Genomic DNA, 18,898 nt, shown 5'->3' with positions numbered 1-18,898 from the left:
AAATTCAGGGGGGCGGCTGGTGTTAATCCCCCCTTTCAATCCCCACGGTGTCTTTCTTAGGGGGAGAATCTAGTCCCAGACCACACCTTCCCTGTTTATTACGTTAGTGTATTTGGTATAAGATTGGATATTTGAAGATAAGTTTAAAACATGTTCTGCCATTGAAGATCACCGTAGGAAAATGTCTTAGTCGTTCAATGCTCACTGTCGGGTTAAATACGAATGACCCACCCAACAAAAACTCGTTCTCATGACAACGAAATAGAATGTACAAAAAACTGACGAACGCTTCAATTGTCCAAAGAGAGGTAGCTTTTAAATGTGGTGACAACGTTTACCCCGATTTATAGAGATCCTATTAGTTTCACGGTTGAACGTAACGTAAGTCAAATAATGAAATTGATATGGACTATAAAAGCTACCGTACATATCTTACCTGTAACACACCCCCCAACTGAGATGCTACAACGGTCATAAGTATACACACGGCACCGTAAAAACAAGCTAAGGGAGACATAAATACAAAATATGAACATTCAACGAAATATTAGAATTTTTTCTAGCAGTTTCAATGTTATTGAAATTGGCAACGCAAATGGATCAGTGATAGATAATGAATTATATAAATCCAATAATATTCTGTATGGGTGATGCTTCCGTAAGTCATCATAATATTGATGTTGTTATTGTAAGCAAACCAACATGTTAACTATAGCTGTTCTCAAATGTATAAAAACTTGAAGGCCTGGCGCCAGGTCCCATGCGCAGTTTATTACCTCACCTCTGTCCTTATCTCTAGCCCGTCATTCCATCTTACCGGACTGTACTCTGCCCAATTTTCACTCTTAAGTAAGTGTTCAAATAATCCAATTGATGTGTCTGTTATTATATTTAGTTGTTAATAATAATGATATTTGCGTTTTATATAGCGCTTTATACCAGCGATAGGTCTCAAAGCGCTTTACAAACGTTATGTTTACCCCTGGTCAATAATAACCTGTCCCAGAGACAATCCCTCCAGTCGGCAGCAGTTATATACTGCGCCCAGTGACAAGTTACGTCACAGGTACCCATTTAACCTCTGGGTGGAGAGAGGCAAGTGAGATAAAGCATCTTGCCAAAGGACACAACGTAATGAACTAGGCAGGAGTCGAACCAGCAATCCTTGGATCACGAGTCCGACGCCTTATAATTAGCCAATTGGCCACCACGCTCTCAATGTGTCTTTATCCTGCATGTCCGTTTCAGCACGCCTTTGAAGAAGAATCCTTCTGGGGTCGAAACCAAAATGCTCGCTAAATATATTTTTTTTAAATATATGTTTACCTTAACATTCCGTTTTGGAAGTAGATATGCAGTTTTCTAACCGTTTTTTATATATATATTTTTTACGTTTTAAAAGGAAAAAATGAATCTTTGGAAAAAATTTCAAATATTTACCGAAACATTTCGTCGCTAAAGCATATCTCGCTTCACTTATATCAGGTTTGATCGATTTTAAAATATCTTCACCAGTGATGGCAGCCAATGCGTTGAGGCCCGAGGACACTGTACTGTATAGGAATGAGAACATATATACAGAGATTGGTTGCTAATAACAGATTTAAATAAACTCAGTGGTGAAGTTCAATTTCATAAATATGAAATTCCGTTGAATTATGAGATATATCTGAAAAGTTTTTTTTATGATATCTGAAAATAATTTGACATATCTTAGAGTCCGGAACAAACGTTAGGTATAGAAACGTCTCAACCATTAGCACAAATTTTTAGGAGGAATGAAAAATAGTTTCTCCCTGTTATACTTAGCCCTCCTTCTTACCTCCTCCTCTCCCTCATCTTTATCGTAACTTATACATGTATAGTAAATAAACACGGCAGTCCATAAAATCCAACTTCTCCCATCTCCATTTACGACTGAGCCCATCCCACCCCACCACCACTCCAAGGTAAGGTACAGCTCTTACCTTAATGCGGCGCTGAATACTGATGAGGTAAAGAGACCTGGTAATCCAGGGTAGTCATTAAATAAATCCAAGACAAAATATGGCATCAGCTTCAAAAAATATTTAAAAATATGGAGAGAGAGGATATTCAAAACGGTCAAGAAAGGTTAAGCCAATTTTCAAGTACAACTATATGTAACTATAACAATATCTATCTATATATATATATATATATATATATATATATATATATATATATATATATATATATATATATATATATATATATATATATATATATATATATATATATATATATATATATATATATATATATATATATATATATATATATATATATATAAGTGGCTGTAATATGTCATAAATCTGGTTGAATCGCATGTCGTATTTTGTGTTTGCTATCAGCAAGCTGGAAATGGCCGACGAAAAGCGAGGTATTTTTACCTCCAACTCATCAGATTGGTAGACCTCTATTTTCTGTCTCTTGTTTTATATATACCAGAGTGATTTGTGCAGCACCTTCTTCAGTAATATCAACCATGATATATGCTTTCAAAGACCCGCGATGCCATCTCCCCCCCCCCCCTCCACCCCTCCCTCCTCACTATACCATCCTACTAACTCCCGCGCCCTTGCTATCCTCTTCTCGTTCCACTTCCCTTCTAAAAACAAAAAAAAAGCGAATACCCTATTCAAACATTTATTAACAGATTAAACATAATAATGGTGGTTATACTTCAATGCAAATTATTAGTTTTACATAGTAAAATTTATTTCCCCGTGAATGACATATACTGGCTTCTACAGAAACCAGCTGACTGTATAGGCGGCAGCTATTGAATTGTTGTTATGAGTGAAGAAGTGAATTTACCTGGTCCGTTTGACTGACATACCCTGCAGTATAGGGATCACAAGTAGAATAGTACGCATACATGACAACACCAGCGAGACAGGCCGACGTAGCAACTAAAACCATTCCAAATATAGCCATTCCGAGGGCCCTGTAAACGATAATTCTAAATCAATGATTTCATGAATTAATGATTTAGTTCATCAAGTGATTTAATTCATTCATTAAGTTTAACGTGTCTTGCATCTTGAGTTCAGTTTAGTTCTAATACGCAATGTTCAATGTTAAATTCAGTGTCATTCGTTGCTGCCAATCAGCATTGCTTACCCTGGCTGTACGTATAGAGAATGGAAGGGGACGGGGTGGGGTGTGGATGGGGTGGGGTGGGTGGGCTGGGCTGGGTGGGGTGGGGTGGGCTGGGCTGGGTGGGGTGGGGTGTGGGTGGGGGTGTTGGAGTGAGGGTGGCTAAAAGGATAATACCATCTTCAATTGTTTCGGACAAGAAGAGTACTGCTGAGCAGTACCATGTATTTGTCATATTTGATATAGCATTAAATAATATGTAGCCTTCAACTTCTACCCCTTTAATTGAAACTCTAGTAACAATCGCTTGTTGCGTTCTCGATTTAGATCATAGAAGTATTATGTTTACTCTGCACAGGCATTATATGGGATCGGCTTAAAATAAAAAAAAAACGAAGTTATCAGTATTGTCCCAAGTATGCTATAAATGTCAAATAATGGTCTCTAATGTTCCAACTGGGGTGAGCACCAATATATGAATGCGTGTCATTTTACCTTCCCCCAATGTTTGTGAATGATTTGGATGGACAGAGTCCCTCCACCCCCACCCTCCCCTCCCCCTCCCCTAGAAATGTACTATTGACAAGTTTAAGTCGTTTGTTACCATGCTTACACTTTTGGAGGCCGTACCGTTTGATTTTATTGTAAGATCTATATATATTGAGATGGTGTATTGTGACGTCACTTACCAGTTGGCTCGTTTCTGTGTTCCTACTGATAAATATCGTTGTACCTGTGATTGGTTCACACCGTACGTTGAAGTCCATGTGAAGGTTCCACCAATCACAATCGACCAAAATGTGTGACGTATGGTTGGGTTTACTCTGAAGCTGTAGTGTCATAGGACCAAAAGAAACCCAATTAAAACAATTCATTAATGTTTCGTAAATTACAAAATGAAATATTAAATGGTCACAAAACAACTCATAATCTTTGGCTTATAGGATGTGATAGATTGGGGAGGCGGGGTGGGGTGGGAGAGGAAATATGACCCACCATCGTTCCATTTGAATGTGGTATATATGGTTATTGCATAATGCCTCATTTTGAATGATCGTTAAGCTGCTTAACCCCTCCCCCCCCCTCCGCGGGACTACAACTGCCTCTGCGTAAACCTGCAATGCCTAAACCATTTATCGGTTCGGGTGGAACTGATTGATAACGGACTTAAAGAGTGTTTGTCACAGCATGATAACGTCATCAACTAGTAATACGGTCTTTGAAATTGATAGTGACACATACATTGCTATGGGCATGCTAGTATGGCTATGTGCCATTTTTTTTAAAAAGGTCATTTACTGCAACTGTTTATGTATTGTTGACAGCTATTGCGAAGCATTAATCAAGCTGCTTGGTATATAAATTATAAACGTCTGCGAATCCCTTTACACGGTCAAACAATTTTTTGATGACAGAAATAGGGCATTAAAACTGCAAATTATCTAATATACCATCAACCCAATTGGTTTTACTTCTTCTTTGAATTCCGAATATTGCAACAAAATGTAAGTAAAAATGAACAATGTAAAACTGACTAGGGAAAGTCAATTTTCCGTTGTATAATAAAACAAATATTTTTGCCTTAATATCACTTCTCTGCCAATTTCTGGGTTGTGTCGAGTGAGGTTGGGACGTGACCCCTGCTTACACGGTACGCAAGCATCTGTGGCTTCTGATTGGCACCCTAGCAACGCAATGGTTTACAGGGATCGCCGCCAGCTAAATGTTTGATAAGCTATATCGCTTAGCTGTTAGAGCCATACTGGCTTTGTAACCAATGTGGTCACTGTATGGCTTGAATCTCGTTTTAGCCAAAAAACATTCGTTGTTCTTCTCAAGTTCCAAAAAGCAATTTAAAGCGTGGAATATTATACAAATAATAAATGGTTATGAGTGCAATAGTGAAATATTTCATGAGTTGAAAGATGGAATGTTCCATTCAACGAGGCGCAGCCGAGTTGAATGGAACAAATTACATCTTTCAACGAACCATTCATTATTTGTTTTATACAACACCTTCAAATTTGGATATAATTGGATGTAAAATGCACTCATGCAACAGATTGTTTTGTACAGACAGGTTTCTCTGCTCTCTTACCATTGAAAAAAAAAGTGCTATCAAAAAAGTATAACACATGGTTCTATTTCATAGAGTGCAATAGAGCGGATTTTGCATGCAATCAACGAGTAATTGACCAATCAAATGGCCGGAATATAATTAGGTGTTGTATAATGTCTATTACTTACTCCCAGAATTCTATGCGACCACCTTCCTCTGCAATTTGCCAAACTTTTTGTATCCCTCCTACCTCCATGCTACCCTTAATAATAACGGCGAAGAATCCGGCAAACATGACCGCTACCTGGAAGACATCGGTCCAAAGTACAGCTTTCATACCTCCCTTTAAGTAAAGAAGAGAAAACAGCAATAATATACCCTCGCAAAGTGCGCATGCGTAGTCTCAACCATATGGTACATACTCTAGGGGGAATACCTCAATGTCACAGAACAGATTCTAAATAGCTTAATGTATAAATATCTAAATACGCCCAAAAAAAAATGAAGATTAAAGCGGTAATTTGTATTGATTTTGTTCGGTTCTTTTGGTTTCACTATAAGGAAAATATGGTACATTTATACAAAACAGTTTTCATGGCAATGTTAACTTATTTGGATGATTTTCAAGTCGAACTTACGATTGTTGTGTAGAAGGTACATACAATACCAATGGCTAATACTGATCCCCATAGACTAAGACCAGTCACTGAGAGAAAAAGAACGAAAAAAGAAAATAATAAGAAAATTAATAAATGAATAAATAAATGAGAACGTATTCATGCAATGCAGCATTTCGGTGTTAAACACATTAATTTAAAATTAAAATCAGCCGGTGTGTAGCGACGAAAGCCGACGTCACTTCCTGTCAATAGTAACGAAATTAAAACTATGCATATGTCTATCGCGCGATGTCCGTGCAAGTCTTACAACTGATTACCGTTTGCGTATTGCTCAGTTAAGCTTACATATACCAAGGATCATAGCCATTTCATTTGTCAAGATAATTATAAAAATGTTGATATTTTCAATATTTGATAATTGTATAATATCAACTGAAACATTCATCTTTTAGATAATCCAGTATTCTAACACTTTCAATTAGTGACCAAACAGTTAGTGACGCCAACGAGTATACTTTTTTCAAACGTCCTCACATTTTGGCTTGATCAAGTCGTAACTGTGATATTAATTCATATGCATTCATTACCTGCGTTCAGGGCTAAGGCTGGTGCGTAGATTACGATACCTAGGTATAATATCTGTCGACGGAATCGAAATAAGAGATTTATGAAAATTAGTTCAAGATAAAGTATATTTACATTTAGATTTAAGTTCAGTTGGTCAGCTGATGATAAATAGGATAAATCTAGATTTATAAATATTTAATATAAACAATTTGTAAATATTTCGAAATGTCAGTGCTGCTTTGGTACATACTATGGTATTTGTATGGACCTAATGTAATAATAAAACTAACAAAAAAACCTTTAATAACAATTGTTTAAAAACAATTTGGTGAATCAAATTATAGCCTTATAGTTTATGTTAACCAGTGAAGGGAAGTTATCAATGTCATTAATAAGTCATGCTAATTAGAAACATGTATTTTATACAATATCTGTTCGTCACTCCGTAATTATCTAATCTGCTTGGTGTACTATCAAAACAATGTTATTTAATGTAATTTACAATGACGCGGAGCTTTGGTTACTAACGCAGGCTCTAGTCAAGAGCTAAACTTATACGTAAGTCACTCTTTGTTAAGAGTGACTTCGACTACTCTAACGATTGGTCACCTTGCACCTTGGGCGCAGATCACTCTTGGATAATGGTGGGGACCCGTGTCTGTTCTCTGATACTATCTAAGCGGAGCGCGACCATGGGTTCGCGCGTAGCGCACAAGAATTGTTTTGGCAAATATACCTCCCAGATCGCCCGCCGGAAATAACACTATGATGCTCCCAAACCTCCTTAAGTTTTAGATCTCATGGCTTAGAAATTTAGTTTGGGGAAATACATGGGCGTCTGCAGAAAAAAATCAGGGGATATATAATCCAAGAAAACTTTTGTATACGATGGGTCTTGGGTCCTCTCCCAGAAAACAATTATAGACTGCCGCAAACTTCACTGAAAGTGGAAACACTGCAGGACATGCGGGCTAGCTCAAATTGCCAGCACAAAGTGTGAGTTGTTAACGATTGTTTTGTTCGCACTCGAAGTCCGTTTTGCTGACCACAATTTACCAGTCTGGTGTATAGATTATGTTTCACATGATTTAATGTGTTAATACTTCAGCGGAGAAGTCACGCCTAACAGTGTCAGTATTAATAATTCTCGTCTTTTATAGCAAGTCATTTGTACAATGCTGGATCAAGCTGCGCCAAAGTTCAATACACAGGAGTTGAAATGCAGCGTTTGGTCAAGACAAATTGGTGGGGACACGGTATATCATGTCCCCACCACTGAACAAATTGGTGGGGGACACGTCCCGCTGTTTAGAGTGTAGTAATGTTAGGATGATATTTTGAGAAGTGAAATATTGCATATATGACACGCAAGAAGGTGCTGTATAAGATCTTGTGCAAATAGAAAATCTTTCTCATATGTTTGATTCATAGAGATAACCCCCTATTATGTTATCTACGGTATGATGTTGATTTTTACATCATGTATTTTATGGTCATGATTCACGTGTTGTTACATATTCTCGTTTAATATCGTATTTTATATGGTTTGGATTGGTGGTAAAGGTAATAAAACAAGGTCATAGCTGCCATTCTGTTCTATAAGAGAGACAGCAGCATTTCACGTGAGGTGTGCCTTTGAACTCACAATAACTTTGACAATGACAATCTCATACGCGTAGGTTTACTATCTCAGCATCAGTGTAACATTTCCGTGGGAACTGGGCAGTGGTCTGTGTGGTATTTCATTGCCAATGGTATTTACTGACATGCATCGTTAGCAGGGGGTAGGAAGCTTACATGAAGTTGGTGGGGGGGGGGCACGACACCAGAGGGGTACTTTCTCATTGCACAACCACCACTCGTTATGCTTTAAACCGATACACACCGGCCATATCACTTAAATATATATGATGTGTTAGTATGCTATCAATACTATTATGGTGCATGTGACTCTATTTAAAATTAACTAAGGCTTAAGATATCTAACAGACAGTGCTTCATCAAAGGGGCACATTTTATTTACCAGTAGGGTAAATTTGCTATTTTGGAAGAAAGTGACAGTCCGCCCTCCCCCCCCCCCGCCCCCACCTCCCGGCTCCTACCCCCTGATCGTTAGTAAGGAAAAAACCCACGCAACGGATGAAAACTAAGTGTAGATATATTCTCATGAAGGAAATGAGGGGGATATGACCCTTTAAGTTTAAACTTTAACTGCACAGCGACCCCCCCCAACCCCTCAACCCCCGTCCCCTCGACCACCCGTCACCCTCAAGCATCCTCTTACACCCATAGTTGTTAATTGGTATCAGTGTCAGGTTTAACCTTCTGTTTCGGATATTTCTGCCCGACCTTCCGGCTGTATAGGTGTACAAATCTCGTGACTTCATTTTCATGAGTTCATTTTCCACGCAATATAAAAATGTTATACAATGGCATATAAACAAATATGCTTATGATGTGTTTAGGAGGAATGAGGAAGCAAGACTTTTTTACGAGCAGTCCCCTTTAAAAATAAATAGCAAGAAAGAGCAATAAAATGAAACATAGACAATGGTAACACCCAAGAATTTACTGTTGATAATAATCGTTAAGTAAATTAGACTAAAGTTTACATATGAAGGAGATGGAAAGATGTAACATTATTAATATCGTTAATATCTAAGTTATTCCAGACAGTGAGTTAACGCTGTACATTAAGATGGTATAAAATACCTAATGCTTTAATATGTTCATGACTTATTTGTAGTGTGGTCACTACCTCCACACTACACCCTACCTATGTTTTTGACCAAATAATTTTGAAACTAAACAAAAATCAATCACAACGGACTAAAGTTTGTATGTATGCAATGATTTGTGTTTGGTGCGTTTGTTTTTGAGGCGGAGGGGGGGGGGCGTGGATGGGGTTGAAGGGTGCGGAGGGGATGGAGGGGATGGAGGAGGAGGGTGGAGAGGGGAGGGGAGGGGAGGGGAAGTGTATGATACAGAGTACTACCGTTTGTTCAAACGTCTATTGGAAATTTATTTTCAATTTTTCAATTATTTGTTAACAGTGCAGGCAAAATCTGGAACTAAACCAATTGGTTGTGATTGTGCAATGAAACATTTTTAGTTTTATTGCATAAACATCGCAAGAGATGTTGTAACTTTCGTGAGGAAAGTTTGTTAATTTGATAGAGAACATCAACACCTAACTGGCCTGCTCGTCCAAAAGTTAAACCAGCCTAATTTGCATATCAGATTCGGGACGGTCCGGACGAAGGCTGTCACTTTTCGATAACTCTTCAAGATTCGATACCAAACCTAAAGATATCTGCCGACTCCGAAGAAAGCAATTTTCACTGACATTCCATTCTCGGTTAATTCTAAAGTCTGAATTAACAAATAAATGTTTTTGCACTTGAGAAAGTCACTTTCGTCAGAAAATTGTGAAATGCACGTACGTTCAGAACTTTTCTTGGCCAAACAAAGAATGAAAGCATAGTACCATACTCAATGTGTCCGCTAAACTTTCGTAGAATGTGTTGATGAGTATGCTGTAATCAGGGGCGATTCTAGGATTTTGAAATGGAGGGAATGTGGCCATGGGGGTTGGTTTAAGCCAACTCCCGTGTAAGGGGGGGGTGTCTGTGGATCCTCAAAAATATTGGTGAAACAATGGTGCAGACTTTCGCACATTAGACCAAATGAGGTCAATAATTACGACTGTACTCAATGTTGTGCTACTTACTACTTTCAAGTTGTGTGTGAATTGGTTGAAAGGGGTATAGCGGGGGGGGGGGGGGGTTGCATATACCAACATCACGCCCCTGGATCCGCGCATGTTAATTGTCTGTCATTGTACAGCGTCTGATATGTGAATACAGATTATATGTCTGCCTGGAATACTGTTGGAACTATATGTATGCCCGCTAATTAAGTTAATACGTTATTAAGTAGAAGTTGATAAAGTTATGAAATGAAGATAATTTAAACCCAGTTATATCTGATTTCTATACGTTTTATCTGAAACTGTCAACTGCTTGTAATTATAGATTGCACTATTACAACTTCGCCTGCCTATATTTATATACATACATATTTTGATACGTTACCTGATAGAATCAATAAGCTGATTTGATTGGTTATAATCTATATTATTCACGACCCACTTATTAATTTTTAATGATACATTTGATACACGTGTCCTGTCTCAATTAACCTTGTCACCCCATGGAATGTTGAATAAAATATTAATACTCTTTTCAAGATTGTGTCAGATATGATAGTTTTATTGAACAAAGTTAAGAGACACGAACTCACCATCTGGAGAAAGAAAAGGAACGTGCCAATATACCGGACGAACTTGTTGAAACGCCTCTCCAAATACTGTAAACAGAGAACAGAAAAGGAAGTTTTGTATTTAATTATATCTCAGAATTAATTAAAAGTTCCTTCTTGATGGTGTATTAATGAACAAGAGTCACATCTCCTGTTGTGAAAATGTCAAAAAGAAGAAGAAATAAAGTTAAATAAAGTGCTCGCGACTAAGTAAAGTGTTTCAATGTTCGGTCAGTCAAGTGAGAATTCTTATAATACAGTTAAAACTCATCTAATTCACAGTGTTAAACTGCATGAACCGGGCATGATTTTGACCCCACAGCCCAAACCTTTGTAGTGAAAACATATCTGAAAAATTACCCAAGTGCCTCCACACAGTTTACCGAATGGAACCATAACAGATATCTAAAGCATATCTCGAACTATGCTACAAAATAATACCTCAAATAATATGTCCCTCGGCAAAATGTAAGCATAAATTCATACGTCATAACATACCTCAACGTTTACCTCAACTCAAAACTGCAACGAAGCACACCTCATTGCATAACTTCAAGTTTACCTTCCAATTCAACATACTTTAATAAGGGAAACAACCACTTTTTTGAGGGGGGGGGGGGGGGCTTAGATGTTAAACCTTCAAGGCGAGAGGTTTAAGGAGAGGGGTGACCCCTCTCCTTTGAGAAAATTTGCTAATGTTTGGATGCAGAATGGTGCTATATTTTACAACTTTTGAAACGACCGTTGAAGAACGTTCGACTGTTTTGGTTGTACCGCATATACTGTACACTAAGCATAGCAGATAGTTGATACTATGGCGCGCCGTTTGTACCATATTTATGTTTCCGTCACAGAAACTTTTGTAGCCGTCGCGCAATCTTAAGTTGCCGTGGCGGTAACTTACATTGCCGTCGCGGAAACGTAGTTTGCCTAGGCCTATAGGCTCTAACATAAGCCTCTCTGTGTTACTGGTAACTATACGTCTGAATTACCATTTGACCTCGTCTAAAAACAGTAGGCTTCTTGCGGTTAATATAAATAGGCTATGGAATACTGATTAAAAGATCGATCTTGAGATATTGCTTTTCTAAAGTATTAAACATTTTGACCTCTGGTCACTCGAGTCGACCTTTGACCTCCGCCAAAAATAACAGGTTTTGTTTAAACTGACAATATGAGGCATCCTCGTACCATGCAAGCGATTATTCCTCCTTGAGGTATCCTATGGCGCGCCGTTTGTACACTGTTATGCTGCCGTCGCAGAAACTGAATTTGCAGTCGTGGAAACTTAGGTTGCCGTCGCGGAAACTTAGGTAAGTATTCCAATGGCTATATATTACCCGCAAGAAGCCTATTGTTTTTAGTCGAGGTCAAATGTCATTTCAGAAAAGGTTTCTCATCAGACAACTTTTGAACAGAAACCATTTTCCTCTTTGTATTAATGCCACAGCAGGTGTTTGATACATCAACATATCAATATCAACAGTAAGCGCATAGAGCTAGCTCATTTTCATAGCAGGGATACCTGGCATTGTCTACTTTGCATGCAAGAATCGGGTTGAAGTGTTGTTTGCGTCTATTAACTGTTGAAACTAACAAACCGACTATAACTGTCGCCCCCCTCCCCCCTCCACCTTTCTCTTTTGGTAGAAAACAACAGCTGCAGAGACATCGTACATCGGGTGATTGTTCAAATAACTGAGGTTAAATATGTAGTCATGAAAAGCCGCCTGCATAATACAAACAAAGGTGACCCCCCCCCCCCCAATGTTTCAGCATTCCATCAAATTCAATTGTTGTGTAAATCATACTACCACAGATTGAACACATTGTAGGCCAAAGTTTCAAATATGGTTTTAGTTTTTGTTTTCTTGTTTATTCGTATAAAACACTATTTTAAAAAATAATGTCAATATGTACGTTGCTTGTAGGCTACGTCATATATCGCTGAATGATTTTTATTAAATCTTAATGCATAATTTCCCATCGTTTTTATTTATTATATACTAATATACTAATACATTTCCTGTATGACTCTACTACTCACACCATCTAAAATTAGGTACATTTTGTTATCTCGTTTTGTCTTTGTTACCATAGCGACAACTAGTATGTCTATATACAAATGACCTTTATACAGATATAGCGGGACTATCGATAAGGACTTATACTTTGTTATCGCCCCGATACGGTGCAAGATTTTACTGTTAAGTATGGCCTAGTATACAGCCTACATTGGTAACTGTATTATCATGAAACCCTATACGTTTAGAACTATAAATATACTGATTGTCTGGAAATTTCGTATGGTGTAGTGTACGTAATGCGACGCACTTATATACTGGGAAAAGATCAAGGTTTTACCAAATTAAATATAAGCAAGCAAAACTGAAACTGTACCAGCGGACCTCTAAATATGTTTTAAAAATAGCCTATGTTAAAGCTAAAACCTGGTATTAAGTTTCGCAGACTGCATCATATTCGTGAAGTGTTCTATAAATTCTTAGATGTTAGCAGTGGCGTGCATAGGATTTCAAAGTTATGAAATGGGGGGGGGGGGGGGGGAGGGGATTCAAAAAATTCTCCCGATTGATTAAAGTAGGAGCCTGAACGTTTGTGATAGGGCCAGAGGCGAATGAAGGATTTTGTAAAGAAGGGAAACTGCACTGGGGCCGTTGAAACATACTTCTATGAGGGGGATGTGGGGGTCCAACCTCGGCAAACATAAATAAATATATATATATATGAAAACAACTTTTGAATGCCAAATGATGTATTCTGAGGGATATTTAGATTATAATTTAAGTCCATATAAGTAGCTCTAAACGTAAGACTGTGCTATTAAATTTAACTCTACCCTCTCCCCCCCCCCCCCCCGTTTGATATAGGTAGGGAACTGCACCTTCATGGGAGGCCCAGAGATGAATGAAAGATTTTATAATAGACGTGGTGCTGCCCTGGGATCATTCAAGCCCCTACCTATATAGGTAGGGGATCCTCCCCCCACCCATCCCTCCCCCCAGGAATCAAAAACTGAAAAAGTTGAAGTAAATTGGAGCATTTCTGAGTCATATTTAGACTAAATATGTCAATATGTAGCCCTACACGCATGGTATATACTTTGTGTGAAGTTGCAAAATAGGGGTGGGGGGGATACACTCTTACTTAAGTCCATTTCTTCCCCGGCTGAATGTAAAATCCCCCCCCCCCCGACTTAACAATTTCCCCCAACTTCCCGTCCCATTTAAAGTGTCGCCAACTTAACAAGGAAACGATTCGGTGATTCTATTAAATGAAGCTTAAATAATATAGTCATGTATCATTGGTGACCATTCAATAACCGTAAATAAAACAAAGGAGGGGAGGGGGAGGTGTGTGGAACTTCGTGGCCCCTTTTTGGTATTACATGTCTAAAAATAGTATAATAATAATAGTAATAATGACACTTTGCATCCTTATCCCATATATGCCCATTTGTAGTGTATATACCAAAGAGGATGTTTGGAAGGCCTGGCGTAATACACTAACATCCAAATATTATGAACGAGTTAGTTTACCTCATAGACCATCATTCCACGCAATAAAATGTTTGACTATGGTCACATGACTACATTATGAATACGTTCTGATGTTATGATTAGATTTGATCACATCATTATGGAACCATACACTTCTTTTTTTGCAAAACTGAAAATAAAATCAATGGCTTAATTAGCATACATTTTGCTGATAAGAATGTAAATAATTAGTATGCACTGTACTGATAAGAGGGTTGGAAGTCATCAAGTTAGGCCAAGACAGAGAGACGGAGAGAGATAAGATACCGGTACATTATTTAACATTGCTACAACTGAACTAATGAACCAACGTATCTAGCTGAACAGATCAAGCGTACATAAACAAAACATTGTTGACTGACTAAAAAAAAGATGTGTGCTGAAATCTGATATTGTTTTATACATCTTTACCATGATCCCATTTGCAATTTTTGTTTTGCTAAAATTAAGTATGAAACAATGTCATTAAATGTCATTTAATGACATAAAAAAAAGTTACTTGGTTTCTACATTTGAATCGACATTTGGCTGTTTAGGATTGAAACGTCGGCATTTCTAACTGTTTTACATTTATTTAGCCAGGAAGTGCAACACCTCCCCAAATCCGCTAGTCAAGCGTTCTGTGGTATAGATGTCTCAGTTTGTTGACATTTCCCCTCATTTACATTCTCATTTGCATATTGGGCTTTATTAGTTATGAGACCATTGTTCTCTCAGCAGGGATTGGCTGAGGCTACCTGACGGGGTAGTCTTTATATGGTGATTGTATTTTCCTTTTTTTTTATTGATATATACAAAGGAAATATGTCCTTTGTTCATGGAAGTGTATTTGCTTTCGGATTACTTGCATGTAGGTCTAAACTGTGATGATAAAGTGTCTGCTTTAATCTCCTCATGGATATTCATGAGTGGGTACATAACAAGCAGTATGTCGAGTGTCGGGACAAATCATTGTATACTGTGGTCTGGTATCTTTCTTCAGGGTACCAGCTACTTACTATATGAACAGTTTCGAATGTTTATCTAATACAAACACTATATTCCTATTGCTCAAATTATGAGTGCTTTGCGTGCTTTTTGTGGAAGTATACAAATGAAATGTCATATATGGGTGATAACAAGCTATTTGATGGATTGACATGTAAACTATTTGAAATAGGAATGAATGATTAGTTCAACCTCCACGTATTGCTGTCGCAGGTTCTATAGGGGGACCGAAAGTTCCAATATATATTTCTAAAACAGTATTTATCATTTATGAGTCATATCTTTTTTGTCTGTTTTTGTCTCATAATATTTTCTTGTGGAGTAGACGTGGATCTTCTTTATAATATATATATATATATATATATATATATATATGTATATGTATATGTATATATATATATATATATATATATATATATATATATATATATATATATATATATATATATAGGCTTAAATATCAAATTTCACACATATGTTTAAAGGTTTTTGTCTTGAAAATGTGATTAAATTTCATAGCTTAAGCAAAACAGTGTTTCCCATTAACGATGCTTTGCGAAAATGGTCAATGCAAATTATGTAAGTTTTTTTTACTTGTCTTGGACCTTTATTGATGCTGGGAAATATTACTCGTAAGCCGTAGTCAGGTAATTTGAGCTGAAGGGGCATCAGCAATTTATGGAGGTGCACCAACAATATAAGGAGGGTCGCAATACTCGTGTCCTGTCACGATCTGCGATATCATAGATAGGGGTAAAAATAGTCTGCACAGGGGGTGGGGTACATGGTCCCCTGTGCACCCGTCTGGCTAAGGGCCTGCTTTTAAAGTGATCTAAAATATTCAAAGGGAGAGGAGAGGAGAAGGGAGAGGGGTCGGATGGCGTACTATTATTCGACGGAAGAGTACATTTGGGGCATAAAACTCATTTCAATATGGGCAAGCTGGGATAAGCGAAGGACAGTATGGACAGATGGAGAGGAGGGGGGGGGGGGGTGGAGGGCTCGGGGACAACAACACATGTATTCATTAGAGCTACAGACTCGAAAGAAACTGTTTGTGACGTCACACTTACCTCATTCGTGCTGGTAATCTCATACTCGTAAAAGATTGGTATGAAACACCTGGATACGATCACGCCGGTTAATATGTAAGCGAACGAAAAGATCCAAAACATTGTACCATGGATATAATTTTCTGCTGGCGTTCCAAGGACAGTAATGGCCGATATGAAGCTAGCAACCAATGACACGGCCACTGGTAATGGATGCATTTTTCTGTCAGCTAGAAGGAAAGTATCGGCGGATTTTTGGCCACCACCTGCAAAAGCGTGGTACACACCAATCCCAGTGGACACGGCCAACATGGCCGCTAAAACTACGTAGTCCCATGTACCAAACAGTTGCTCTACGAAGGCTCCGTCTGTAGTCATTTTTTCAAACAATTTTTTTTTTTAATTTTTCGCAAAATTATTACTATATTGATTGTTTGTTTTTATTTATTTTGTTGACAAGTTATGACGTATATTGATGGCTTGAATCAAGTACGATATAAATATTCTCAGAAACAAAATCGCAAAACACGAGAAAAAATAATACGCACGAGGTGCTTTGTTTTCATTTGCTATGGATGCTCTAAAACTATAACGCCGCTTTATTTCGGTCGCCTGACTTTTGTACCTAATATAAAGTTGAAACCTTTAGACTTGATCGATAAAACTCAAAGATTTCTATCAGATTTTGGTCTATTCTCCGCTGGCAAACAATCTAATAAAGTATTATCAGATATCAGAGAGATAAAAACGTACACGTTATAGGCCTAGCAAATCTGTATTTACCAGTGGTATATAATGTTGACTTTAGACGATGTACGAGTCACATAACGTATATGCGTACATTTACATGGGTGTAGGCTACTTTAGATGGATAAACAAATGTACAGATTCGACATTTAAACTTCACATTCCGACTATTCTCTCAAAAAGGTTTCCCCTTTATATGAGAAACAAAATGTGGGAGATATTTTAATGTGTATCTTTTAGCAAGAAGGATTCAAATTGAAATCAGATACAACCAAGGCATATTGGAAAGGGCTTGCTCGTGTTTTATTGTTTTTAAATTATTTTGTTTCATTAATTACTGCTTACTTAGGTTCATAGAGTGGTATAGCATACCAGTAGTGGTAAATTACTAAACGCAGTTGGCAAACTATGCACTTTTATTAAATTATATAACTCCTAAGTTAACCAAGACCCCAGGTGTATAAGATTAATTCCCATTCAAAGGACTAGCGTGATATTTCACTGGACGTAACCACGTCAAGACCACGTATACGGTTGTAGTCTTACGTTGTAATAAAGGGGGCAGAGTGTTGAGAGTGGGTCAAGTTATTTTAGTTTACCGTGCTGACGTTGCTTGAGAAGGTGTTGTCTTGAGAAAGAATATTCGACTATAAACAGTACTAAGAATACTAAGAGGAAGGCAAAAGGAATCTCTCGTAGCCAAACTGACTGTCACCACCCATACTGTTTATATATATTCCTTATTTTACGAGGGGTGGGTGCAGTGGCGTAACGATGAACCTGAGGGCCCGGCTCCTGGCCCAAAGGCGCCCCTTATCAGGAGGTCAAAGCAAGGGCGTCCGCAAAATGTTCACAAGGGGGGGGGGGGGGGGTTCAGTAGGTCAGGTAGGTTTTACACACTACTTGATACTAAGCGGAGCGCCACCACATTTGCGCGGAGCGTACCACGATTTCTGTTGGCCAAAAAATACTCCTAGATCGTTGGAAAAGACACTTCCCGGGCGTTTCAAGTTTCATTTACACATCGGTTATTATGAGATATCAAGTCTTAGGGTTTTGACTTTCAATAATTTCAGTAATGCATGATGGGTCCGTTTGCAATGAACATAATTAGAGAACTGTTGGTTGGGTGACACATCATTGAAATGTCAAATGGTTAACTTTTTTCCATTTTTGATTTTCCAGGGGGGGCAAGTTCCCCCCTTGCCCCACCCTGCGGACGCCCATGGGTCCAAGGTCTAAAGAGTTATGCAGGATCAATGCAGGGGATCTTGGTTTAGAAAATTTGAATGGCCATTTACACATTGTTCCAGCTGACAAATATGTTTTAATGCTAAATACATCAAGAGAAATGACAGAACAATACTATCAACATAGCTATAAAAAATTCTTTTTAACTATATACCATGGAATGAGGATTGAGGAATTCGGCTTCTGGATACACCTTACAAGTTTTATAAGTGAGAAACAATATTCAGTCTTGCATAACTTTCTCTTTCCCAGTAAAAACGGGCCCTCCCTATCCAAGAAGTACACTTTTTCTGTGCATCAGTACAGCGGGCCCCTTTTTGGTCGAGGCTCCGGCTCAGCACAGTCCGAGCCCATAGGAGTTACGCTACTGGGGGGGGGGGGGGAGGGGATTGTGACGCTATTTGAAATACAAACATACATGTTACATGTAACACCGCAATATGCAAATCGCAGTGAAAGAAATAACGAGGTTCAGACTACACTTACCTCATTGACGCTTGTTAACTTCTATTTGTCAAAAAACCACAAGAATAAAGACTGAACACCGCAATATGCAAGTCGTCCTGCAAGAAATAACGAGGTTCATGCTACACTAACCTCATTGACGCTTGTTAACTT

General features: G+C 38.1%; 1 protein-coding gene across 3 annotated transcripts in view; it reads right to left on the bottom strand.

The window, feature by feature from the left end:
• The window catches only part of LOC139975718 (sodium-coupled monocarboxylate transporter 1-like), a 32,942-nt gene that overhangs the window by 9,111 nt on the left and 4,933 nt on the right, over window positions 1-18,898 (bottom strand). For 2 of the 3 annotated variants that reach the window (XM_071983825.1, XM_071983826.1), the window contains exons 2-10: window positions 10,669-10,734; window positions 6,387-6,438; window positions 5,818-5,885; window positions 5,368-5,522; window positions 3,810-3,950; window positions 2,839-2,968; window positions 1,968-2,056; window positions 1,441-1,553; window positions 437-504 (exon numbers count right to left, since the gene is read on the bottom strand). In XM_071983825.1, the coding sequence (XP_071839926.1) occupies window positions 437-504; window positions 1,441-1,553; window positions 1,968-2,056; window positions 2,839-2,968; window positions 3,810-3,950; window positions 5,368-5,522; window positions 5,818-5,885; window positions 6,387-6,438; window positions 10,669-10,734 (882 nt within the window). Of the gene's footprint in view, window positions 1-436; window positions 505-1,440; window positions 1,554-1,967; window positions 2,057-2,838; window positions 2,969-3,809; window positions 3,951-5,367; window positions 5,523-5,817; window positions 5,886-6,386; window positions 6,439-10,668; window positions 10,735-16,303; window positions 16,871-18,898 lie in introns of those variants that run through there. The other variant, XM_071983824.1, reaches the window with a different exon arrangement.

This window comes from Apostichopus japonicus, chromosome 11 (assembly GCF_037975245.1).
Source record: "Apostichopus japonicus isolate 1M-3 chromosome 11, ASM3797524v1, whole genome shotgun sequence".
NCBI classification, from domain to species: domain Eukaryota; kingdom Metazoa; phylum Echinodermata; class Holothuroidea; order Aspidochirotida; family Stichopodidae; genus Apostichopus; species Apostichopus japonicus.
The sequence above is the reverse complement of the archived record's forward strand: the minus strand, read 5'-3'. Positions and strand labels throughout refer to the sequence as shown.